The 25914-nt window shown below is 46.3% G+C and overlaps 2 protein-coding genes across 4 annotated transcripts in view; both read left to right on the top strand.

The window, feature by feature from the left end:
• The window catches only part of LOC121609862 (DENN domain-containing protein 4B-like), a 40580-nt gene extending 28984 nt beyond the window's left edge, over nt 1–11596 (top strand). For all 3 annotated transcript variants that reach the window (XM_041941580.1, XM_041941582.1, XM_041941581.1), the window contains exons 16-29: nt 15–221; nt 420–548; nt 654–798; nt 1426–1581; nt 2128–2365; nt 3585–3861; nt 4297–4401; nt 4512–4687; nt 5307–5463; nt 5571–5810; nt 7206–7302; nt 7394–7562; nt 7763–7821; nt 8291–11596. In XM_041941580.1, the coding sequence (XP_041797514.1) occupies nt 15–221; nt 420–548; nt 654–798; nt 1426–1581; nt 2128–2365; nt 3585–3861; nt 4297–4401; nt 4512–4687; nt 5307–5463; nt 5571–5810; nt 7206–7302; nt 7394–7562; nt 7763–7821; nt 8291–8436 (2301 nt within the window). In that variant the 3' untranslated portion in view covers nt 8437–11596. The remainder of the gene's footprint in view (nt 1–14; nt 222–419; nt 549–653; nt 799–1425; nt 1582–2127; nt 2366–3584; nt 3862–4296; nt 4402–4511; nt 4688–5306; nt 5464–5570; nt 5811–7205; nt 7303–7393; nt 7563–7762; nt 7822–8290) is intronic.
• Nucleotides 11597–15301: 3705 nt separating this feature from the next.
• On the top strand, nt 15302–25474 carry kiaa0319 (KIAA0319 ortholog). Its single transcript, XM_041943187.1, has 15 exons — nt 15302–15344; nt 16095–16768; nt 17305–17440; nt 17872–17961; nt 18865–19017; nt 19720–19900; nt 20005–20153; nt 20252–20403; nt 20848–20986; nt 21100–21259; nt 21398–21534; nt 22982–23104; nt 23231–23321; nt 24106–24197; nt 24680–25474. The coding sequence occupies exons 1-15, from the start codon at nt 15302–15304 to the stop codon at nt 24835–24837; spliced, it is 2478 nt and encodes an 825-aa protein (XP_041799121.1). The 3' UTR covers nt 24838–25474.
• Nucleotides 25475–25914: the final 440 nt, after the last annotated feature.

The following is a 25914-nucleotide window of genomic DNA, read 5'->3' as shown; positions in this document are numbered from 1 at the left end:
CTTTCACCTCCCAGGAGATCAAGTTGGCCCAGAAGCGAGCGCAGAAGTACTCGGCGGTGCCGGACATGTGGTCCAAGTGCCTGCTGGGTCACTGTTACGGCCTGTGGTTCATCTACCTGCCCACCTTCGTCCGAGCGGAGAGCGCTAAGGTGCGCGCGCTGCACACGGCCTACGACGTCCTCAAACACATGGAGAACCGCAAGGTGGTGCTGCCGGACGAGGTGAGACGGGGGGAAGGCTGCTCGGGGTGCTTTGTTTTAGGGTCAGTTGTTGTTTTTTGTGGGAAGCATCTTATTGGCCTGAAGGTGAGGAAGTAAGAAGCAGCTCCTGGTGTGTTGTATGCTGAGCACTGCATGGGATGATGTGAGACAGCAGGTCATATGTGTGTGTGAGAGTGTGTGTGTGTGTGTGTGTTTCAGGTGTGTTACCGGATCCTGATGCAGCTGTGTGGTCAGTACGGTCAGCCAGTCCTCGCCGTCCGAGTCCTGCTGGAGATGAAGAAGGCTGGAATCACACCCAACACCATCACCTACGGATACTACAACAAGGTCCAGGCGCGCGCACACACACACACACACACACACACACACACACACACACACAGATGCACACATGCAGAGAAACGTCTCTAACCAGGTGTCCTCTGTCCTCAGGCAGTGCTGGAGAGCAAGTGGCCGTCCACCAGTCAGGGCGGGCGTCTGCGCTGGGCCAAGCTGAGGAACGTCCTGTTGGCTGTGGCTCAGTTCAGACAGCCAATCAAACGGCGCCAGAAGAGCGGCTCAGTGGGGTCGCGGGGAGGTCAGAAAATATTTGTTAGATATTGAAGATCATTGATGATCGTTGGGTTTAAACAAATCACAAACTCAGATGAAGTCTAATAGAGCGAAGCTCAGCAGTGGAACAGTGGTGGAACGTAACTAAATACATTTACTCCAGTTCAAATTCAAGGTACTTGTACTTTACTTTCCATTGTATGCATCTTCTACTCCACTGCCTTTCAGAGGTACATGTTGTATTTGTTACTCCACTGCATTTCTCTGTCAGCTTTTACTGCTACTTTTACATGCAGTGGAGTATTTTCAGTGTGATATCAGTACTTTTACTGAAGTGAAGGATCTGAATACTTTGAGAAATTTAATTAACTGCAGTGGTGGAAAGCAAAAAGTACATTTACTCAAGTATTGTGCTAATGTATATTTTTGAGGTACTTGTACTTTGGAGTATTTCCATTTTATGCCATGTTGTACTTCTATTCCACTACATTTGTCTGATAGCTTTAGTTACTAGTTACTTTTCAGATTACCATTTTCCACCCCCTTCCTGTCCAGTGAAAACCACGTATCTCTCTGAGTTGAGCTTTAACTCTGTTATTTAAGATAAGTCTAAATATTTAAGTTATTCTATTTCTACTTTTTTCTCTAAAAGAAGCAATGATGGAGCCTGATCAGAGGCCCCGCCCCCACTCCACTCTGATTCGTCAGTCCAGTTGGAGCGGCCTGTCTGAAAGCTCCAGTCACGAGTCTCTGACGGGTTCACTGGTGAAGAGCAACAGTCTGAACAGCATGAAGACACCGACTGACAGTAAGAAACAGACCGAACGCTTCAGTTCAGCAAAGAATATCAGGTGTCTGTAATAAAACAACCCAGTGCCAGTCCCAGTCCCAGTCCCCCCAGCTGGTTAAGGCCACCAAACAAAAGATACTTTAGATGAATAATCCAGAACAACAAAGTTCTGAGAACAGCGTGATCATCTTCATGCTGTTCTTCAATAAATTAGAGATATGGAAATGTACCTTATGCTTAGTTGGCCTGTATTTGAGACCGGGCTTTTAATTGAGAAAATATAAAATGAACGTGACCAGGTAGAGCAAAGGTAACACGGTAACGAGGAATTAAAAGTATTTTATTCTCTTTATAGTAGTCTCTTGCCAGTACGATGAGATTAATCCAAAATATCAGATTGTTCCTCCAGCAGAACTCACCCCTGCACCTTGAATTTGTGCTCTTATTCTTGTTCTCTCATATGTTCCTCAGTCGTTTCGAAGCTGTTTATTCCTTATTGTTCCCGTCGAGTCATTCTTTCAGTTTGCATTCTGTCGCACAGTCGTGATCCTCTCTGTCCCGCAGAGACGAAGCTCTGCAAGAAAACCGTCCTCCGTAGCGCAGGGACCAACGGCTGCAGCGACGCCGTCTCCCGCAAACCTCCGATGGGACGCAGAGACACTTCCACCCCGCCTCCAGCGCCCCCGGGCGGCGCTCTGGTTCGGCGGAGTCAGGTCTGCCTCTCCACCTTCTACAAGGAGTGTGCAGAGTCGGCCGACTCCGAGCCGGACTGCAGCTGCCAGCCAGCAGAGAGAGACGGCAGGTCGGTCAGGGCGGAAAGCTGTTTGAAATAACTCTTTAACTTGGTTTTATCTAAGAATAGCTCATTAATGGATCTTACATCACCTTACTAATATTTCTCGCTGTGGATTCCCTCATTTCTCTGTCTTAGATCTGTTTAATCTTTCGTAGTGTGCTTTGGGGCTCCACTAGCTGCGTTTCCATTGCCCCTAGAAATGAGCAAATCCTAAATATCGCAATAAAAAAACGGTAATGGAAACACCTAAATTTCAAAAATCCTCTCAAATTTCGCAAAAACATTTTTTCGCTCTCATGAGGTGGTTTTTCAGACGTGTCGATATTAAAGTGTATCGCAAAAGTGTAATGGAAACATTTTTTTCGCATTTACACGTCTCCGAGGTCAGCGGACCACCGTTTCGGGCCGCATGCAGTCAGATATAACGTCTTGTCAATTTTGTAGTGTTTGTATGTTTTCTGGATTCTAATAAGTAGCAGACAAAAACACTCCAGCTGTTCCAGCTGTCACACTGGCTGATCTGTTAAAGACAATCTGACAGCTGTGATCTCGTCCTGTGTCACTTTGTAAAATCTAATCATTCCGTTTTCATTAATCGTGAGATGAACTTGTGATAAATGTGTGCACCTCAGCTCTGTGGGAGACACGCGTGCACGCCATTAACTTTAATATTTACACATAATTGCTGATAGAAAATATGTTCAAAGGACACTTCAGTAATTCACAGTCCTGTATTCTGCTGCTGCTCCGCCGGCGCGAGCTGACGCTGTCAGAGGAGCCTCGCGTAATAACAAAGTGATCAATAATAGGCCATTAAAATCAGTGATCACTCTAAGTCAACAGATCATTTCTTTATTTCACCTTCAGCATGTGCTTTTTAATTATAGGGCTTTGTTTTACCGACGTACAGCACACACACACATCTCGCGGGACGTCCGAGAACTTACGAGAATTTCGGCTGGTTCGCAAAACACTGTTCAATGGAAACACCTGCAAGTCGCGTTTGAACTTTGCTGAAATTTCAGAAATATCGCTTTTATTTTGCGAACAACTGTAATGGAAACGCAACTACTGATGGAGGGAAGTGGACAGAATAAAGTCTGCGATTTGAACTTTAAATTAGAGGAAATTTCTTCCCAAGAAATGTCAGAAACTGTCGTTCACCTGTACAGCACCTTGTGGTTCTGTGTGTTCACGTCATCAGTCCTCGACCTTTGACCTGCAGGCCTGCAGGAACACGTGACACCGGCAGCAGAAATAAAGCTGTAGACGAGAACTACAACAACGTCTCCTCCCCGAGCCGAGGAGGTCTGGCAGGGAAGCTCCAGCAGCTCCTCACCCCAACCAGGCACCGGGTGTCTGTTCGACGAGCCGCCAGCGTGGACGACCGGCGAGGAGGAGGAGGAGGGATAGGACGGAGGGTGTCTGAGCAGAGGCAGTCGAGAAAAGTGGCTGAAACGCTGCTGAAAGCTAAGGAGAGGCTGGTCAACGCTACCTCAGAGGTTTGACACTGATTTCTGTGTGAAAGGCTAACGTGTGAGTTCAGTTTGATTTCACCTCTTAGTGTCCCGCTTTGAAAAGGATTTGATTTTCAAAATAAAACTTGATCCTGATTCGTGTGAGTAGTGAAGTCTCTCAGTTCGCTGCAGCGTTCACTAACCGTCCACTATAATGGTTCAGCTAATTGATCCTGATGAAGAACTCAAAATAAAGCCGATGAAACGTGCGAATAATGAAATTATGTATTGTCATTAGCGATGAAAACACTCAGATAACGATGCATCACATTTCCACATGCAGAATAAAAACATCATTTTGTTGCACAGATGAAACAGCTTGCATTAGTTTTTGGTTCTAATGTCGTCCAGTACTTCCTCTGCTGCGATGTTGACGCCGTTATCTGCTGAATCATCTGGCTCCTTGTTGTCCTTCCTCAGAGTTCGTTGTCTGTAGGGAGCGACCTCGACTTGACGGACACGCCCAGTCCAGCCTATCCTCTGCGCAGGTCCTGGGACGCCAACCAGGACGGGACGGGACTGGAGGTAAACGGATCAGTCAGGAAATGCCTGCCGCAGCCGGCGTGGACTGGTTGTGTCCTCAGTTGGTCCGTCGTCAGTGCTGACCCCCCCCCCTCCCCTCTCTGTGCGTCCAGGTGTTGATGTCCAGCTGCTCTCTGTGTCGCAGCTGTAACTCGTTGGTTTATGACGAGGAGATCATGGCCGGCTGGACGTCGGACGACTCCAACCTGAACTCGTCCTGCCCGTTCTGCTGCGCCTCCTTCGTCCCCTTCCTGAATGCTGAGATCTGTGACTTGGGACCCGTCGGCAGGTACGGACGTCCATCGGGGATCTGATATAACACCGTCGGGCCGGGACGGCAGATCTGACTGATGCTCTGTGCTGCGGTACAAGGCAGAGAACGTGTGCGGCCACAGCAGCAGCGTCCCTTTCAATAGTCCCGTCTGTCGGACTGTCGGTCCCACACTTTGGTCCAGATTACAGAGTCCAGATCAGCCCCGGAGGACCAAAGCTGGGCTGTGAGGAGGACTCAGAAATGCTTCTTTTTTACTCCCACACATGATTAGAAAAGGGGCAGGTGTGTCAGACACAGTGAAATGACTCCTTGTATTATCAGAGTTTGATCCGTGTGGTCCAGTAAAAGTTATAAAGTCTGGAAGAGCTGGACCAGTAAACAATGAGCAGCAGTCATCTCAGCCGGAGAATGACTCCGATGCTCCTTATTTCAAAACTCCTAATAACTGTGTTCCTGTAGCGCCACCAGCAGGTCAGAGTTAGCCCCAACGCTGGCAGAATACCTCTCAGTCTGCTGGTTACGTGCACGTCAGCATGCTGTCTGTAGTGGTAGCTTGCTGATGTTAGCATGCTGTAATGTTAGCGCAGCTACACAGCGCGCGCTGACATCCCTCTCTCCCGCTTTTTTCCGTCAGTGTCGAGCGCGGCAACTGGAACACGGAGGACGAGGTGGAGAGCGCGGTCAGGCCCCCCAGTGGCCAGGAAGCCCCCCCGCAACACCAGTGTAACGGTCTGAGTGAAGACTCCAGCTCTGAGACCAGCAGCTACTCAGAGAACAGCAGGACGACCACAGTAACACACGTTCCCTCACTCTTCATTCAAAGCTTCTGTTCTTCCTGTTCCCGTCCTCTCGTCCTGCCCTACTTCCTGTCTCACTGACGGTCTCTGCCCCCCCACAGGGTTCCTCAGTGGGCGGGGCTCCCCAGGTGACGGTGGCCTACCTGAGCCCTCTGGTTCTGAGGAAGGAGCTGGAGAGCCTGCTGGAGAACGAGGGCGAGGCGGTCCTGGCCCAGCCTCAGTTCCTGGACAACCACTCCATCATCTTCTGGAACCTGGTCTGGTTTTTCCACCGTCTCGGCCTGCCCAGTAACCTGCTGCAGCTGGTCAGAGCCTCGCCGCTGGTCAGCCAGTTCACGCAGGTAAAAGGCTTTCCGGCCACCGCCTCCACCCACACACACCGAATTCCTGCATTTGTGTCTTAGTTTGGACGGCAGCTTGAATTCTGAATGTTTTGCAGGGTTCTTAAATTCACTGTGGACTCGTATGCAACTTTATTAGCAGCTTCCTGGTAACATTGCGCCAACAACTTAACATGAGTATTGAGTTTTGAAGGCTTCATATCATGCAGAGCGGGCTCGGTGTGGTGGAATCACCTGTCGACAAATCCACATTTCAAGCAGGACTCCTGGTGTTGTCTCTTCAAAGCTTTCTGTTTTCTTGGAAGTCGTCGCTCTTTTTCTGTCTCTTCTCTGGGCCTTTTCCCCTTCGCAAACACAAACTTCCCAAAGACATCTGATTTTTACTCATTTTGCAAGCTTGTAGGTTAAATTTGAGCGCTCAAGCGACCGAGATGCAACCGAGAGAATCTGGTCATTTTCAAAATAAAAGATTTTTCAAAATAAAAGATCGTTCAGACTCAGATGATAAATAAAACGGAAATAATTGATTATTTCTTGTGCGGCCTGGTACCAGTTGATCCACAGACCGGTACCGGTCTGCGGCCCGGGGCTTGGGGACCACTGATTTAGATGACAACATGTTTGTTTGAGGCGTTTTAGTGCTGAAATTTATCTTTTAATGGATGGATTTCTTTAGCTTTATCAATACAATTGAAAAATTAAAAATAAAATTTAGCATAATTGTGCTACTTGTACATAATTCACTTCAATTAGATTTAATCTAAAATTTGATTTAAAGACCTCTGACAACATTAAAACAGCTGGACGTCACAATCTGAGAAGGTTTAAGATTCAAGATTTCTTTATAGTCATTGAGCGTGACATGTCAATGAAACTTGCATTGCCACCCCCATGTTAGAAACAAGATAATAAGAAAATTAAGAAAGATTATAAAATAAAATTAAGATACTAGAATAAAATAAACCAACATGCAGTAAAAATGTTCGTAAATGCAATAAAAATATACCAGAAATGAAAATATACTGAACAATAAATAATAGAATATACCAATGAAATGTACCAACAGCAGCTGAGATATACTAAAATGTATATAAACAATAAAATAGACCAATGAAATGAAGACCAGTGAAGGTTTAGTGGACAAACAGCCGTTCAGGGTTTTCGTCAGATGCCTCTGAACTAAAAACAGATTTCTCTTAGACTGAAAGTCTCAGAAACACGATGCAAAGTACAAACAGCCAAACATTTGCAATAATTTTAAGATCACAACTCTAATTTTAAGATCAACAGCTGTTAAATGTCATCCAGTAAGATGAAGAAAGACAGCTGACCCACAGACTGTCTCTGTCTGTCCCTGTCCATCTCTGTCTGTCCCTCATCACACATGTTTCCCAGTCGGAGAACTCAGCAGTGAGGGTGAGGCTCCTCTGGGACACCCTGACCCCAGACACAGACCAGTGGCCCCCCCTCTACATCCTCTGGAGGATCCACAGTAAGACAAACACACCGCTTTACTCACACTGATACACATCTTTAATGACCCTCCACCCACGCACGCCGCTCCTCCACCCTTCCTCCACCAGGTGGCATCCCGATGATGAGAAGCTACAGCTGGCGGAGACACAACCACCCGTTCACCCTGTCCTTCCTGGAGGAGGTGCTGCGGTGGGTCGGCATGAACGAGGTGCACAAAGCCGTCACCCTCTTCCTGGACACGCTGGTCAAACAGCCGGGCTCGGCCTGGACTCAGAGGTGAGGGGGGGGGGCAGTATTTCTGCATGCAAACCTTTATACTGCAGAGAGCGTAAATGCACCATCTGTAAACCCGTCACTGGTTATTAGCATTGATAAACGTGTTCTCCTTCTGTAAGATGTGAACGTCTAACTGAAGCTTTTATGCCGTGGACATGATTTAACATCAGTGTGAACTCTGTGTGTTGTGTGTTCGACAGGAGTTTGTACAGAGAGTTCCTCTTCCTCACGCTGGCAGCTATGGGCAAAGATCACGTCGGTAAGACTGATTCATCAAATTTATGATGTTTTAATCTTTGAAAGACTGCTTATACTCTGAAAACAGAACTAAAGGTTACTGCTGCTGCCTGCATGCTAAATATGACGCTGCAGACAGCAGCCAGTTAGCTTAGCTTAGCATAAAGACTGGAAGCAAGGGGAAACGGCTAGCCTGGCTCTGTCCAAAGGTGAGAAAATCCACCTACCTGAGGCTCACTGGTTAACACATTTTGCGTTGTTTGTTTAATCTGTCGTCGGACTCCGAGCAGTAACCAGACAACCAGCAGAAGAGTCACTGTGTCGAGTCAAGAACTGGTCCGGCACAGACAGTGAGCCCTGGTAAAATGGTGAATCCGTGTTTTTAGAGAGAGCTGTATGTCGGTGGGTCTGTGTGGGTCGTTTGTGTGTTCATTTGTGTTGTAAAAAGTCAATAAAGATATTAGAACACGTTCCTCTCTCTCTCCCTGCAGCCGCGTTCGATAAAAAGTACAAGGTGGCGTACACTCGGCTCAGCGGCACTCTGGGTCGAGAGGAGCTCCGTAAGAAGCGAGCTCAGCCTCCCAGCCCCAAAGCCATCGACTGCAGACGCAGCTTCCACCCGCCGCTCGAATGCTGATCGTCCGGGAACAAAACGCCCCTGATGACTCCCGCAGCATCCGGCCTCTGAGGGGAAGAGGAGAAACGGCAAACCCAGGATACCTGCTGCCTTCACCTGCTTGTGTTCCTCACCTCTCTGCTGCCTCCTGGTGGATGTCGGAGCGACGCGCTCCTTCCTGTCCTCTGTCGCTCTGTTTGCCTCGTCGATGTGAATCCAGCAGCTCTTTGTCTCCATTAAAGATCCCGAAAGTTGATGCGGCTGCAGCAGACGGAGCCGAGCTGGACCGAAGAACCCCCCCCTCATCGAGGGTTAACACGCTGAGCCCAGATCCGTGCATCAGTCTTGGACGTGGAGTCCTGCATCCCGGAGGAGAGAAAACTGGTCGAACTCGGGTTCATGCATGTCCAGAGCGATCAGCTGTGTCGGTGTAAATACTTTGGTTTCCCCAGTTTTTTAAAATACACGACCAGATGATTCAGTTTAGACCTCAACGTCCCTGCAGAGCTCTTCATCGCTGCTTTCTAGAAATCTTCTGCAGGACTGAAAGTTTTACCACAGAGTTTTAGAAATTCAGATTTACCTTTTTTACCAGTGTGACCACGGAAAGAAATTAACGATTTTATTCAAGAAAAGATCAAATGTGGATTGAGAAGGTCGAGCAGAGCATCCAGTAAACACTCCAAACACAACTGTCTGTCAGATCGTCCCTCCGTCTGTCCGTCTGCTTCTCAACATGATCGAAATGTCTCACTGTTGAAACAAGAAGCCGAGAACTCCCTGAAACTCCAGACCAGCGTCTTCTGGAGGCCACAGTTTGAGTGTGTTTCAAGGCCGTCCTCCAAACCAGGACCAGCAGATCATCCAGAACACCAACTCTCACCAAAGCCTCGAGCTGTGGGGGGTTTTCCTCTTTAGAGAGTTGTTGGACTGTTTGGTCCAGTTTCAAAAGACTGAACCAGCATCCATCAGAAACAAGAAGTCAGCTGTCTGAAAGCTCTCACGGTCTCTGCCTGGATCTGGATCCTCTTCAGTACCCGGTGGACTCACCTGCAGTGTTGTTTGATGTCAGCGTTCTTTCATTTCCCGCCTGGTAGAAGGTCCGTCTGGATTCGAAGGCCGCCGCAGGAAGATGTTGATTTGGTTTGTTCAACAGACAGAAAGAAGGAAGAAGTGAAGACTTCCTGTCTGATAACAGACTGAACGAAGGCTTTTAGCAGCTGGAGACGTTTTAACTCCTGATTCATGTATTAACTCATCAAAATGTTCTTTGAACGTGTTCAGATTTCAAATTAAGACGTAAAAACATCACGTTTTGGCTTTTCCTGCTGATCATCAGGACCTTCGTCTAATACTGTAAAATCTGTATGATAAGAAGTGTAGATAGAGTATTTATGACAAACTAATGTGAGTCTTCCAGTTAAAGGACATTTTTCATCAGCAGGTTTTTACTTTGTCGAGCAGTTACGACATTTTCAGCTGCTAAATGGGGACAAAGATTACGGCCGTGTTCGTTTTTTATTCGTTTTATTGTTTTGTTTTTCCCGTTTGACGGCGGTTTAAAGGGAGTTTGAGAAAATGTCTCAACTGTAGGGAGGAAGTGAAAAGATGAGCAGAGGTTTTATGAGGGATTGCTGCACGTTAACGTGTGTGTGGACGCTTCAGAAACCGGGTGTCGTGTTCAGCTGCGTGTCTGGTTTGGGCTGAGAGGTTGGTTTGTTGTTTAGGAAGGGTGGAGCGGAGGATGGAGGAATCCATCCAAGCTAGAAAAACAAAAAAAACCATCCCAGTTAGCATCTGTGGTGGAGTTTAGACGCGTCATGATCAAACTGGGTCTCAGAAGAAAAAGTGAAGAGTTAATATGCGAGTCGACAACGGCTTTGCTCGACACGTTTAAAGGAAAAACGTAGAGAAACTTGGTGAAACACACGTTTATTAAACGTTCGGTGAGACGTCAGGTGATGTGAAACAGAAACCTTCTAGAATCTGAATGTCAGGAGTTCTCTCTTCAGTCGTGTCGGTGATGATTAGCTTCAGTGTTCAGGGGCCTGAAATAACCCCCCTCCCTGTCTGACTGAACCAAGCTGATTCTGCTCCTTACAGCGTGACCCAGAATGTTATTATGGGATGTGTTGTTACCCAAACATTGACTTTGTCGTGTTCGTTGTCCCAAACCAGACACTGAGCAGAGAGCGACTCCGTGTGTTTGACCTGACCTGATGCATGTTCACCTGTCTGTCTGTCTGTCTGTCTGTCTGTCTGTCTGTCTGTCTGTCTGTCTGTCTGTCTGTCTGTCTGTCTGTCTGTCTGTCTGTCTGTCTGTCTGTCTGCCTGCCTGCCTGCCTGTCTGACCGGGAGACGTCAGCTGACCACTTCATCTTCCCGCTCGTCATCACCGAGCAGCGGCTCCACTAACCATCCCGTTCCAGGGCGTCTCGGCTGCAGCGGGTGTCAGCAGGAATTTGAATCTGCGACCTTGTGTCGTTTTTCTAAATTAAAACTTTATTTATATTTTCCAACATTTTCAGAACTCTCATTGTCCATCTCAGCCAGACTCTGCGATATTGATCAGTTAGGTCGGGTTTGATCGGGGAAACTGATGGTTGTTTTTAAAAGACTTCATCTCATCAGTGAGCTGAATGAAAACAGGAGGCGTTGGTTGTGTTCTCAGTGGTTCTCAGTGGTTCTCAGTGGTCGTATCTCATCCGGAACAGTGATTGAAGCAAAAGATACTCAGAGATCAGTCCCTCGTCTGCTGCAGCCAGCTGCCCTGGAGCAAACAAAACAACACTTAATCTGTACCTGCAAACATTCTGCCTGAAAATATCGACTCAAACTGGAGGTTTACTGTTGAAAACGAGCTTTTTTAATGTGACAGTTTAGGTTTTGTCTGCTGGGGAGTGACGCTTGTGTGAGTGAAGGATGTTTCGCCGCAGAGGAAACACCACACTGTATATTTTAATGCACCGGGCTGCGCTTCATTCAAAGGTCAGTTTAGGGGAATTTGACTTGACTTTGTGTTGCAGGTTGTTGAATTGGTTGATTACAGTCGGAGCAGAGGAGTGTATTTAAAATAGAAACTTGTGTTTGCTGTTGTAAGTTATATATGGCTGTGACTTCAGTTGTAAATGTGTGGGTTTTTTTAAGAAAACACAAAAATAAAAGACAGGGATGAGCCCGAAATGTCTGAGTTTGTGCTGCTTTGTTATTTGTACATCCAGTAAATGATCCTTCCTTTTCCTCATCTTCATCCTCTTCATCGACTGTACTGAGTCTCAGCTTGGTCAAGTTTCACTTGTGCAAAATAAACCAGAAAACAGACGAGGCCGCCTTCAAAGTAAGTGTTTGAATAGCACTGAGCTTTATTCTGTGACATGGCCTGTTGATCCCAACAGGAAGTTGTTACAGCAGCCAAATCACATACATCACAAAAGAAATGGAATAACATATAAAATAAAACATAAATGACTTAAAGATAGAAATCATTAAATCACATCAGTTAAATCGATCAGATATACAGGAATAATATACTTTTGCCAACTTGTCTGATTTATTTACCTTCAAATATTATTGTGTATAATAATGCCACAGATTTATATGTTGCTGCCAGACACTTGTTCAAATTTCAGCAGATTTCTGACACTTTTCTACCAAACAGAAATTAAGCTTTTTTATTTTTTATTTGATATTTTTAGAAGGAACAGCTGGAGAGACACAGGAAAGGCCTGCTGGCCAGTTTTTTGTTGTATGTGAACTATGAGACTAAACAGGGACCCTGAAGCCACCAGGGGCCCAAGAAAGAAAGAAACCCCCTCATTTTTTATTTGTTTATTTTGTTTTATTGTTTTTTGGGGGGATTTTTGTTCATTTTTAAAAAAAATTTAAATGAGGGACTGTCTTGGTAGTCAAGCGTCCTCGCGCGTTGAGTGAAAACACCTACATGCTCAAAAATAAAATAAAAAATGAATTTGTACTTTAGTCCTAACACTGAGCAAATCAATCACGCAATGAATGACGTTGACGTTGTTGACCTATGACCTCGGTGAAGGACGTGACTGGACGTTAGCCGTTAGCAGTGGTGGTGGCTACATGGCTTCGAAAGTATCCTCCTGGTGCCAAAAAAAGATGAAAACTGGACAAGATAAACGCTCACAGAGCAAAGGTAAGACTTTCATGATGTTGATTCAGCTTACTGAGGGTGGAGGGCTGTAACTTAGCTAACGTTAGCCAGCTTTGAAGCTAGTCAGCTATTCTTCGTTCAGCTAGCTCAGTTAGCCTAGCTGGCTAGCCAGGAAGTTCCCAACTGTCGGCGGGCTGAACGGGCTCAGGTGCGTCTGTCTCATTTCAAGCGTTTGGCGGATGTTACAGTGCAGATTCTGTTCATCTTATACGTTTTCAGAAGTTTTTCAGTTGTACTGAAGCTGTTTTGGTTCAGATTGCTGAAGTGAACTTGAGAGATTTGATTGGATTATGAGTGAAACAAAGTTATAGTTTGAAACAGATCTAGCCTCTTCGCCTGTTGAAGTGCATCAGATTGATGCTTTTACAGTGTCATGTTAAATGGCTCCCCCCGGACCACCTCAGATGGTTTGAAATCATCATAACACACATCATTTTGCAAAGGGCCCCCAAAAAGCTGGAAACGGCCATGAGGGCAGGGGGAGCGGGGCTGAGATGCAGCAAAGACCCGAGCAGCTTCAGCAAGGACTCCCAGGTTAACGCTCAGGTGAGCTGCCGTGCACACATGAAAACAGAATTTATTCTAAATGGCGTTTTTCCTCTTTACTATTTATCTAAAAAGTGACTTCTTCACAGTTTCTGTTTGAAAGAAGGACAGAATTTGACTATTTTTGTAAATGTCATTGCTTTCTTTCTAACACTCTGATGCTCTACTTTCTAATTTCATTGGCATTGCTAATATACTATAAATTAATCAATCTCAGAAATCTTGTCAGTCTATTTTAGAAGTGTTTCAGTAATCGAAATATTAAAAATTGCTTCAAGTCTCTTCAAAAAACGGCTGCATGCTTTCCAGCAGTAAAATTAAATCATGGTTTATATTATAGAATAATAATTATTTTTCAAGAAAAGGAAACTATGGATCCAACGACACTTACCTGGGTGTCCTGGTGACCGGCTGCTCATTTTATTTTGAAGCTTAATGACCGGATATGGTATTTTCGCTGACTCGACACTGGTCGTGATTTCTCGGCACCAGTTCAGCACCAGCGTGTCACCAGTTAAACCGCACCCAGTGAGGCTCCAGTATGTCACCTGTAGGACTGACTGGGCTCATTCTGCACAACCTGTAAGGAGCCACTGGGAGGACTGGGACCAGCGAGTCGAAACCAGGTGGGTTAACGTGTAAATTATCGCGACGTTCAGGTGTTTAAACGTTCACCCGACGACACGAGGGATGATTGAATTTGTTTTAGTCGCTTTTTGACCTCACGATGGAAGAAGATTCATGAATATTTCGTTGTTTGTTGACAGACATTAGCTCAGATTGTCATCAGTGGCTAGCCTACGTCATTTACGCCAGACTCCGTTTAGAAATTCTGTAATATTACGTTTTCTGACAAATGAAGATCTGGAACACAGAAATCATTAAAAAGAAGTTCTCTGTCATCCATTAGTGGCATGCTTTTTGGGGCTGTGTATTGTTAAATGTCTCACTGTCCCGTCTGGACCTGATGTCAACAAAATCCCAAGTTTAAAACCATCTCACACTGCTGACGTTTGTCGGAGGGGCATCGAGAACAGGCCTACTAGAAGTTGAAGTTTTAGTGGAAGACGTGCTATTTCGTGTAATAGATTGATGCCGAATTTGAAAGTGATGTTAATAGATACAGGAACTGTTTTAAGTAGTATGTTATTAATTGTATGTAGGTGTCCATAAGCGAGGACACTCAATTGATACAATTTCGAACGCGATTTTGAATGACGGTGTTTTTAGGAGTGAAACCTGCGCATCATTTGGACAAACACGAGCTGCAACGACGGCCATCCGGTGTGTCCGCTTAAAGAAATGAATTTCATTTGTCTTATCTGCGGTTAATGTAATAAATCAGATTTGTTACATTAACCTTAAAGGATGAAGGTGGGTTGATTTTTGTCAGCGAGCAGCGTGCTCTGTGCTGCTGGGCGGGGCTCTGGGGGCGCTGTCCGGCAGCGTGGTGCTGAAACTGTCCAGGAACCAAAACACACACAATACCTGCTGTGCTCCAAATGTCCCTCACTCTATGTAGTCTATCAGTGGTGGAAGGAGACTTCAGATCTTTAACTTAAGTAAAAGTACTAATATCACACTGTGAAAATCCACAGCAAGTAAAAATCTTGCATTCAAAACTCAGTGCTTACTGAGTGTGCAAAGGTCTTAAAGTAAAAGTACTGCTGTATCAGTAAATGTTCCTGTCAGTGTTTCTTGTCATCTCTGATGTTTGTGGATTAATATTCCTGCTGCATTAATGTGGATGTTTCAGGTTGAGCTCATTTGAACTACTTTATATCCTGTTGGCTGGTTTAATCTGCAGCGATGCATCATATTCTAGAAGATCATCATATGTTTGTCCTGCGAGAACCTCGTATCTCAGAAAAACAGCCTGTTTTCAGCTCTGTGACGATGCATTTTCAGCTGATCCAAGAGGCTTTTTAAACAGTTTATTTAGCTGAAGAAGACGTGAAGGAAAACTTCATCCTTCAGTTTATCACAAACATTCAACACATCTGGAGATACGAGCTTTTCACTGGACAGGAAGGACTCTGAACAGTGACTGGTATCTTGTGGTGTGACTCTCTGGGTTTCCCTGTTCGAGTCCTGTTTCCAGTCGGCTTGTCTGAATCTGTGCTGTTTGTTTCAGGCTGCAGATTCTCAGACTGAGTGACCATGTGGGAGAAAACCTTCCTGCTGCTGCTCCACAGTGTCGAAGGTGCAACGTGCTTTTATTTTTATTAATTACAATGTCAATAGAATTGTATCTTTGATATTTTGTAATACTGTTGTTTACATGCAGGAGCAGACTAGGGATGCTCCAAAGCTTTCACTCGTGTAAAGACCACCGTCTATTTAATCATATCATGTGACTGATGATGTCACTGGTGCTTCAGAAAGCTTCATTCAGTTTACAGTTTGGAAAGTTTTACAGCTAAACTATGAGGTGACACAGAAGAGAGAATAACTCACATGTGTTAGAAACAATATTTTATATCTGGGCTTTATAAACAACACACAATTATTTTTCTGTGACATTTTGCACAGTAACATTCATACTTAATTCAAATCTTCATTCAAAAGTATACAAATTTAAGAACACGCACACCTGAGACTCAAAACTGTTAGCATCAGTTAGGTGTGGTGATGTGTCAAGCTGCCACCAGGTGTCACTGTGTTCTCTGAATTTGAAACCAGAACCTTCAAATCTTTTTACAAATAGGCTTCATCTGCCGTCACTAAGCTAGACTAAATGAATTAGAGAATTTGTTTGGGTTTTTTATACTATTGTATTCACAGCCCGAAATAATAAATCTGAATTCTTCCTCAGGTATTTTACAATCTCTGCAACATCCAACAGCTGTAATCTTCAGACCCTCCATGAAGGGGAGGAAAAACTCCACAAAAATAACCTTAAACAGAATAAAATGGTCACTAGAATAAACCAGCGTATGGGTTTGTGTTGCAGCTGTAGTGGCGTCTCAGTGCTGGCAGGAGGCGACCTTCTCAGAGGCCGTGGTGTCTCCGGCAGTGAAAAGCAGCGGTATCCTGTGGGTACCTGACGTGGCGTCTCTGCCGCAGTGCATGGCGGCGTGCTGCAACCTGCCGGGTTACGACCTGGCCTGGCTGTTCGAGGGCCGCTGCTACATCCTGAACTGCCAGCAGAAGGAGAACTGCCAGCCCAGAGAGAGCCCCGGGGCCGACTCCGTCCTCGCCTTCCTCCAGAGAGAGTCGCCGCAGACGCTGGTGCTGCAGTCTTTGGTGAGAGGGGAGCCATACAGCAGCCGCTGGAGGCCCCTCTCGCGGTCCTCTGAGGCCCCCGGGGACCTGGAGGCCCTGAAGGACCTCGCCCTGTTTGACAGGCCCCGGCAGGACTTTTCTGACCCCCGCATTCTGGATGTGGAGTATTCAGAGGGAAGTCAGGAGATGGGGGGGCCTGGCTCAGAAGCGGAGATGATCACCGATCAGCCGTCCTTGAAAGGAGGAGACGGGTTCAACCAATCAGAGGCAGAGGATGGCCCAGAGAGGGGGCTGACTGAAAGCAGCGTGGTCCAGAATGGAGCCTTCTCTGGGGGGAACAGCAGTCAGGGAGATGAGGACAAAACCAGGAGCCCAGCAGACCCTGCTGCCTCAGAGGAAACAGTGAGTTAATGAGGCTCAGTTCACACTGCAGCTACCTGAGATCATGTGATGTGATCATGTGACACTAACGACAGAAACAAGAGGCCCGAGATCAAATCCTTAAATCTGTGCATCAATACTGCTTTTATTTTGAAGAAATACTCATGTCAGTCTCATGTCTGGCTGTGGTTAGCCTAGCTTAGCATAAAGACGCAGGGAAGCAGGGGGAAACGGCTTTCCTTGGCTCTGTCCAAAGTTCAAAAATACACCTGGCAACACCTGTAAAGCTCATAATTTAACAGTTTGGTCCTTCTTTGTTTAATCTGTACAAAAAGAGATTTGAAAACTGCAGTTTGTGACTTCAGGGGGTGTTATGTGCTGGAACTATTTCTTGACGAACTACAGCGTATCCTTCCACTCGGTGCTGCCTGTAGCTGGTCAGGAAGCTACACCGACTGTTCGTTCAGCAAGAAGTAGACGCAGACATGAAGAGAGAGAAATAACAGCTAAAGTGCCCCCCTCTGTTAATGAGCTGCCTTTTTTCTCTTTATTTACAGAATAAAACAGAAAGCAGCACCGATTCACCATCACTGACACCGTTAACAGCTGACTCCACCCAACACGACCAAATAAGGACATCACTCCCCACCGCTGCCACACCCCACGGGCCCATCAGCACGTCCACACAGCCAGGTACACCTGACGGTATGTCATGTTTTTATGAATGTGAAGCTACCAATGAGTGAGAGTTCTAAATGACTGACTGTAGCGCCCCCAACTGGTCACATAGAAAAGGTGAATGAACCTAAAACAATACAGACGGCGTCACAGTTGTTTTATTTTTTCTTGAAATAAAAGCTCTTGACCTCTGAATACTTGGAAAGATGATTTCATCACACAAATTCTACACATCTGAAATCAACCGCAACAAAAATTCAGAAAAAATGAAATGAAATAATTATTATTTATCTTAAGCTTCAAGCTGAAATTCTTCCAGAAACATTTGAGTCACAGCGAATGAAGATGCAAATTCCATCGAGATGTTATGCTCAGTGACAATAAAGACCATCTTGAATCTCGAGTCTTGAAATAAAACATATGCATCTTCATTCCTTCACCTGCAGGTCGACCCCTGATGCTGTCCCTTGGAAACCCTGTAGAGGGGACGTTGCCGACAGTTAAGCTTGATGCTTCAGTCTCTCCTGAAACCACTGGTACTGAACACTTCCCGCTGTTTTTCATTCATTTTCCACTCTGTTCTGTTGAATAACTCATCTTTTGTCTCTTTCATTGCACAGAACAAACTTATAATTACTATAATTACTGATTATACGTTGTTCGTGTCTCTGAACCTTTCAGCCTTTTACTACCTGCTGCTGTATATTTCTCATTTCTGTGTCAGTGCTGTTGTGTATGGATGCCAGCTCATTGGACAGATTGTGTTTCCAGACTTCCTCCAGATGTGGTCAGACAGATCCCATCACATCCTAATCCAGATTATGTATCTGGAAACAGTTTGCATGTCAGCACCAGGTGTAAATGGAGTCTGAGTGAGCATAATTTAGTCTTTTGATCAAAACGCGATCAATAATAAGTCTTTATTATCAGTAGTATTTAATTTCATCATTTCATTTTGTTTTCTTTAGTATCATTTTATTGAAGGCTGAACGATAAAATCAATCACATTGTAATTATTCTGACAGATGTTGCAGTTGTGAGTTTGAATTTTTCATTTCATTTTCACTGACACAAATGTGAAAATGATGATGATGATTTTTGTTGTTTTGTTGTTCGTGTTGGCACCACGATGCTTCGTTTATGATCATGTATAATAATGTACGTTGTGACGCATTTGACCTTCGTCAGAATTGCGGTTTCGATATTGAACTTTTGATCTTGATTTCTTGAACTTGATTTCAGCCTTAATTTGACTCTTCTTTAATCTGATTGTTGTGTGTCTTTGTTGCCCTTCGAGTCAGGAAGCAGGTTGATGAAATGTGTGAGTGAAACGTTAGTAGAAGAGCAGGCGGCGCCACACAGATGTGAAACATTCAAGTAATAAAAGTTAAATATCACAGAAATAAGGACATTATTTCTGCTGTCTCGACACTTCACAGACGTGTTGAAGGCGTTTCAGTCATCAGCAGCCGGAGCTCCGCTGACCACCACCCACCCCCCGACCGGAGCTGTGACCTCTGACCCCTCCGCCGCCGCCTCGACCCCCAGCACCAACCCTCCGACCACGATGGTGCCCTCCACTACGACTGCTGCAGAGTCCGGTGAATATCTGAATACATGAAAACATGCACAGACGTATTAATGTTTAGTCACCACTGAGAGACAAAGAGTCACGTTCGAGACATTAGATAAAAACATGGTGGAAATAACGTGACGCAGAATGAGCTGTATGATGCACGTGATAGTTACACCTGCAACGAACCCCTCCGCTGCTGCTGCTGCTGACTCATAAATATACAGGCGGATTCTCACGTTTGACTTCCTGTTGATGTTCTTTCTCTCTGCACAGCGTTTGTGTTTATCTCCTCACCTCCACAGGTTCACGATGGCTTCGTTTCTCCTCTGAGAGATTCAGCTCCAAGAAAGAATCTGATGAAATGATAAAATTAAAGCATCCAGAGAAAAGTTCGCATGAACGCACCAGTGGACGTGCAGAAAACCTGCAGCCTCACTCTCACTTCTGTGTTCATTTATCTCCCTTGAACCATTTTTTTATTTTTTGGACTGTTTAAAGTGAAGAAAAATGAATTTCATTTGTTCGATCCAGTTAAACTGAGCAGCTCCTCAAAGCTTTTAGCTGAGCTGAAGGAAGACAGTTACATCGGGCGGGGGGGGGGGGTTTACACTGAATTTAAGTCTAACTGGGGTGGAGGCTGCACATAAAGAACATCTGTTGCATTGCTTCTCCCTAAGTGACAGTGTTTATCTTATTGCCCGTTACCTGACAAACTCCCCCCCCCCCCCCCCCCCCCCCCCTGTTTGTCCAGTGTCAGAGGTCGGGGGGTCAAACCGTGGCCCCGTGGCCATCGTGGGTCCTGACAGGAAGTTGTTTCTCCCAGTGAGCAGCTTGTCGCTCGATGGCAGCGGAAGCACCGACGACCGCGGCGTGGTCAGCTACCACTGGGACGCCGTCAGGTCGGTTCGGTTTGTTCATGTTTGCCTCCATGTCTTAATGAGGATGATTAACGATGAACCTCCTCAGATCCTCACAGTACAGACTCACCTGTGCTTTTCACCAGTGGCCCCCCGGGATTAAAGCTGGAGGGAGTCAACCAGGCAGTAGCCACGGCGACGGGCCTGCGGGTGGGACGCTACACCTTCAGACTGACCGTCTGTGACCAGCAGGGGGCGACAGACAGCGCTTCACTGACTGTCAGGGTCCAGGAAGGTGAGGGGGTTTAAGTTCACGTGAACTCTGATCCAGAACTAAACTCGAGTCACCATTTTACTCTAGAATCTGACTTCCTGTCCTCCTTCCTCCCACAGCCAGGAGTCTTCCTCCCATCGCTCACGCCAGCGGCAGCCACACCCTCACTCTGCCCAACAACTCTCTGGTCCTCCGAGGCTCCGTGACCGACGGGGACCAGACACAGGTCCACTACCTGTGGGTCAGAGACAGCCAGAGTCCTGCTGCCGGGGTCAGTCCAGAACCTGACGTCAAACCCAGATCACATCAGAATCAAATCAGGGTAGATCAGTTTAGATCAGATTACATGAGATTACACCGAGGTAGAATTAAGATCAGAGTTTAAATGGAGCTGATGATATTAGAATGAGATTAGATTAGGATTAGATTTAGATTATTTCAAATTAGATACAATCTAATTAGATTAGATGCTATGCTTGTTTATTTTTAGTAGTTTTCATGATGTAAATCAATGATCTGGATCATCTGGAAACAACAAACCGCCGTTATGATGGTTCAGTGCTCATCTTGGAATAATGAGCTACAAAAAACGGCATCACATTGGATTAAATTTTTAAGTAGAAGAGATCTAATTAGATTTAATTAAATCCTTGTAAAGCAAAGAAAATGCTGTGAGAGGAAACACTAATATTTAATTTGATCCGCCTGTTTGCAGGACGTGCTGTACAGCTCAGAGACTCAGGCCTCGCTGTACCTGACCAACCTGGTGGAGGGCACCTACCTGTTCCAGCTGAGGGTGACCGACGCTCAGGGGCGCTCCAGCGCCGCCACGGCCACCGTGGAGGTCCGACCAGGTGGGACGAGAAGAGAAACTGTGAGCCGAAATGAAACTGACGTGACAAAGGTCGTTCCCAGCAGGAGGGTTCACGTGAGTGCGCTGACGTTTGTCCCCGCCGTGTCTCCGTAGAGCCTGGCGGTGGGGAGGAGGTGGAGCTGGAGATGCTGGTGTCGGTGTCTCAGGTCAGCGTGGCTCAGAGGGACACGGTCGTCCGACAACTGGCCGCTCTGCTCCACGTCCTGGACAGCGACGTCCAGGTCCGAGCGCTGCAGGGACACTCGCACCTCAGGTACCAGGTTCTTAACCCAAAGAGAAACGATCAGAGAAATCTGTTTTTAAGACAGGAAATACATTGTTCCATCAAGAAAAGCTTCAGATGTAGAATCATGAATAGTTTCTGTGTGTGTGTGCGTGCGTGTGTGTGCAGCACGCTGTTGCGGTTCTCAGTGCGGGGCCCCTCAGGACCGATCTCTGGCTCCGGGCTGGTGGGTCTGCTGAGAAACCAGCTGCTCAGAGAGAAGAGCGACTACCTGCTGTTCAGAGTCCTGAGAGTCGACACCGTCTGTGAGTGGAAACAGATTTCACCGATGAGCTGCGTGTTCGCACAAACACGCGTTGTTTCCATATGATGAAGCTCTCGATCGCTCCTCAAATAGACTCCGAGTGAAGACGACATGTTTCGACCTGGACATCAAACATGTCCACCAGCTTCCATTTGACCAACAAATACACTGAACACCTTTAATCAAACTCCCTCAAAGCCTTAATAATAATAATGGATTTTATTTATAACGCACTTTACATTTGAACACAAATCTCAAAGTGCACAGTCCAGGCAACAGTAACAAAAAAAGCAACATTAACAGTAAAAAAAAAAAGCAACAATAACAGTAAAGATAAGCAACACAGCAAAACAACAATAAAAAGCAAAAAAGCAGTCAGCAGATAAAATCAGATATGATCAGTCAGGATAAGCTTTCTTTTTTAAAAGCATCCACCGACTGTGGAGCCCTGACGTGGTCGGGGAGGGCGTTCCAGCCTCGAAGGCCCTGTCGCCCATGGTCTTGAGCCGAGTCCTGGGCGGGCGCAGACGGTGCAGTTGGCCTGACCGGGTTCTGGCTGAGGTATGTGGGTTGAGGAGTTTGGTTAGGTAGGTGCTACAAAGCTACTCCCAAATTAGTCACGGAAGGAGAGAGGGAAAAGTTGTGGCCGAGAAAAGAGAGGGAGGAAATGTGGGAAGAACGGAGCTAGTGAGGGGTGCCGATATGAATGGCTTCCGTTTTGGAGCCGTTCAGCTGTAAGAAGTTTTCACTCATCCAAGCCTTTATCTCCTCAAGGCAGGAGTCCAGTTGGGTGACAGAGGAGGAGGGAGTGGAGGAGCGGGTGACGTTGAGGTAGAGTTGTGTGTCGTCAGCATAGCAATGGAATTGTATTCCATGCCTGCTGATGACACGACCAAGGGGGAGCATGTAGATGGTGAAGAGGGTTGGACCAAGCATGGAGCCCTGGGGGACCCCACAGACAACAATGTGGGGGCGGGATTTAGCATCCCCCAGGGCTACGAACTTGGTCCTTCCTTGAGATAAGAGTGAAACCATTGAAGGGCGGTGCCAGAGATACCAATGTTGTGTTGGAGGCGGTGAAGGAGGAAGTGGTGATCAACAGTATCAAATTCAGCAGAGAGGTCGAGAAGGATGAAGAGGGAAGTGGAGCCGGAGTCAGAGGTCATCAGGAGGTCATTGGTGACTCTGATGAGAGCTGTCTCGGTGCTGTGGGAGTCTTCAGACCAAATCAAACCAGTTTATCTCTGAGGGGCAAAACACCAATAAAAAATAAAGTTTCCCTTTTCTCCACACAAGATCTTAAATCTTTTGAAACAGTTTTTCCTTCTGAATGTGAAGACCTGAGAGGCAGATATCCGCTAAGCTAACAGTAATGCTAACAATGCTCCCTGCAGCGTCCAGGTGCAGACACAGTTCAGTCTCTTTTTTTTTTGTCTGTTTCCTTTCAGTGTGCCTGCTTCGCTGTTCGGGGCGTGGCCAGTGTGATCCAATCACCAAGGTGTGCACGTGTGACCCCTTCTGGACGGAGAACCTGATTCGTCGTTACCTTGGTGACGGAGAGAGCAACTGCGGTAATCACAACTTATTACCGGTGCCACTGGACAAAATAAAGCTGGAATCAGTGTAAGACAGTTTAACTTGAAGCGCCTTGAGCCGAGGTAACAACTTCCTGACTTTCACTGTGGTCTTCCTGTCAGAGTGGAGGGTGCTGTACGTCATCCTGACCAGCTTCCTGCTCATGGTCTTCATCCTGTCCGTCAGTTGGACCTTCATCTGCTGCTGCAGGAGGTGAACCCCGACGATGCACTGACCCCAGACGTTAAAGGATAACTTTGGTTTTTTACAACCTGGACCTTATTTGTAGCATTAAATACGACCATTTACTCACCCAGACAACTTTGGTGGCATTTGGAGTCGTTTTGAAGAAATTAGCCCCAGAGGAGCGGCGCGTATATCCGTATAATGCGAGTACTCGGGGCATCCATGCGCAGCCTCTATATAACACATAATCTGCAGAAACTCGTTCATATTCCAATATTTAGTTCTGATATGCTGGTGCTATTCCCCTCTGAGCCCGTGGTGGCATGTTATCAACATCCGGCGTCTCTAGACAACTACCTCTGACGTGGATGATGTCATTACCGAACGCCGCACGCTGCGAGCAGCCGGCCACAACACGGCTGACTCTGCGGCGATACCGAACCATACCAACCAATAACGAACCATAGCTGTGCCAAGCTACAGCTAAACTAGCCGACCGCTGGCTCAGAGGGGAATAGCACCAGCATATCATAACTAAATATTGGAATATGAACGAGTTTCTGCAGATTATGCGTTATATAGAGGCTGCATGGATGCCCCGAGTACTCGCATTATACGGATATACGCGCCGCTTCTCTGGGGCTAATTTCTTCAAAACGACTCCAAATGCCACCAAAGTTGTCTGGGGGAGGAAATGGTCGTATTTAATGCTACAAATAAGGTCCAGGTTGTAAAAAAACAAAGTTATCCTTTAAAGTGTGGTGACGCTGCAGTGTTACTGCACCTGAACACCCTGTTTGACTGTGTTTAGGAGGAGACAGACCAAGCTGAGGAGGAAAACCAAATACACCATCCTGGACAACATGGACGAGCAGGAGCGGGTGGAGCTTAGACCCAAATTCAGTGAGTCACTTCAGTCCAGGATCTGTCTGCACAGTCAGACCAGTTTTATCATATCGATGTACGATGAAGTAGGTAAAGACAGTATTGATCATTTTGTGTAATCCTGCGTTCAGCCTGTTGGATGAATGAACGGCTGCGGCGGGTGCAGCTGTCTCATCCAATAACAGCAGGAAAATGTGAAGAAATGTTCTTTGCATCTACAGTCACAGTCAGCTGTACTTCCTGTCTTTCGGTTTAATTGGACAGAATAGTCATGTGACTCAGTGTGATGTCTGCTGCCCTTCTATTGGTCACATAAACAGCTCGTTATATCCGCAGCTGTGAGTTTTCCTAAAGAAATCATTAAAAAGTTCTTCTGTTGGCTGAACGAAGCATCAAGTCTTTGTTCTGATCAGAACGTGAATTGCTGCCTGTCAAACGTTTGTCCAGGACAGATTCCTGTTGTCGGTTTGTCGCTGATACAGAACGTTTCCTCTCCGCAGGCATCAAACATCGCAGCACGGAGCACAACTCCAGCCTGATGATGTCAGAGTCCGAGCTGGACAGCGACCAGGACACCATCTTCAGCCGGGACCGACCCGTCCGAAGCCGGAACTGGCTCGGCGCCCAGGCCGCCCGCAACGGAAACGCCTTCGGCTGACAGAGGCGCGTCTCGTCCGGGATGCTCGCACCGCGGCGGCCCCCAGTGGCGGCCGGATATTTAACTTCCGAAAGGACTTCATTACCCAGAAATCCTGAGCTGTGAGGTCAGTGAAATGAACCAGTGACACATTTCAGGTCCAAACGCCTTTGAAGGACTTGAGGACTTACGGCCAGGAAACACCTGTGACTCCTCACGCAGGATAAAATAGGTTGAAACATCCAAATTTGGGCAAACATGACGCGTGTCTGCACATTCAGGACTGAAACTAAAGAAGAATCAGACATTTGTCAAATCGTCTTCCCCAGAGCCAGATCGATTCATCTCTGCGTGTCTTGTACAGCGAAGTCTCAGATGAGGTTAGCCTAGCTTAGCACAAAGACTGGAAACTGCTAGCCTAGCTCCAACAAAAGAGGAAAAATGCACCTTCAAAAAAAGCTCCTGAATTGTCTGATCTACATGTTGCATCTTGTTAGACGACGAGCTGGTCACCAACCAGTCCAAGTCAGACTGAATGGACCTAGAAGCTAACTCAAAGCTAACTGGACTCGAGGTTTCATCATGAAACTTCCCCAGAAACTCTGCAGCCTCTCTTCCTCATGTAGCAGTGATACGGTTGGTGGGTGTAGTTCGGCAGAAAGAAAATCGTTCCTGCATGAAGCTGCTCAGTGAGGTGAGACAGTCACACCACAGTCTGGATGGATAAAGACTACAGGGAAGAGGAAAATATGCATTTCTGATTTGGGGTGAACTGTCCCTTTAAAACAATTACGACAACTTGTACAGAAATAAAATGTGCACTAATTTGCATATTTTCAGAACAGAAATCTGAACCAAAGTGAAAAGCTCAATGTGTATTTTGGAAAGTCAGAAATGGAGCAGTGCATGAAGAAAAGGTGTTTTCACCTGTTGTCTTTTGCCTTAAAAGCTAGCACAAAGACTGCAACTGCTAGCCTAGCTAGCTTCCTGTAAGTGAACTGAACCCAGAAACTAACTGATAACTGACTGTTGGACAGGTTCCTGTAATGAAGCTGTTAAAGACAAAAAAAAACCTAATGTGTTTAGCCTAGCTTAGCA

Source organism: Chelmon rostratus, chromosome 8 (genome assembly GCF_017976325.1).
Source record: "Chelmon rostratus isolate fCheRos1 chromosome 8, fCheRos1.pri, whole genome shotgun sequence".
Taxonomy (NCBI): domain Eukaryota; kingdom Metazoa; phylum Chordata; class Actinopteri; order Chaetodontiformes; family Chaetodontidae; genus Chelmon; species Chelmon rostratus.
This window is presented reverse-complemented; position numbering and strand designations above follow the sequence as displayed.

Bases quoted from the DNA above. Each gene is read 5' to 3' on its own strand.
- kiaa0319 (XM_041943187.1), top strand. From the start codon at position 15,302: ATGTGGGAGAAAACCTTCCTGCTGCTGCTCCACAGTGTCGAAG. The intron at 16,769-17,304 runs GTGAGTTAATGA...CTTTATTTACAG, and splicing joins CTGCTGCCTCAGAGGAAACA to AATAAAACAGAAAGCAGCAC. The intron at 20,987-21,099 runs GTGGGACGAGAA...GTGTCTCCGTAG, and splicing joins CACCGTGGAGGTCCGACCAG to AGCCTGGCGGTGGGGAGGAG.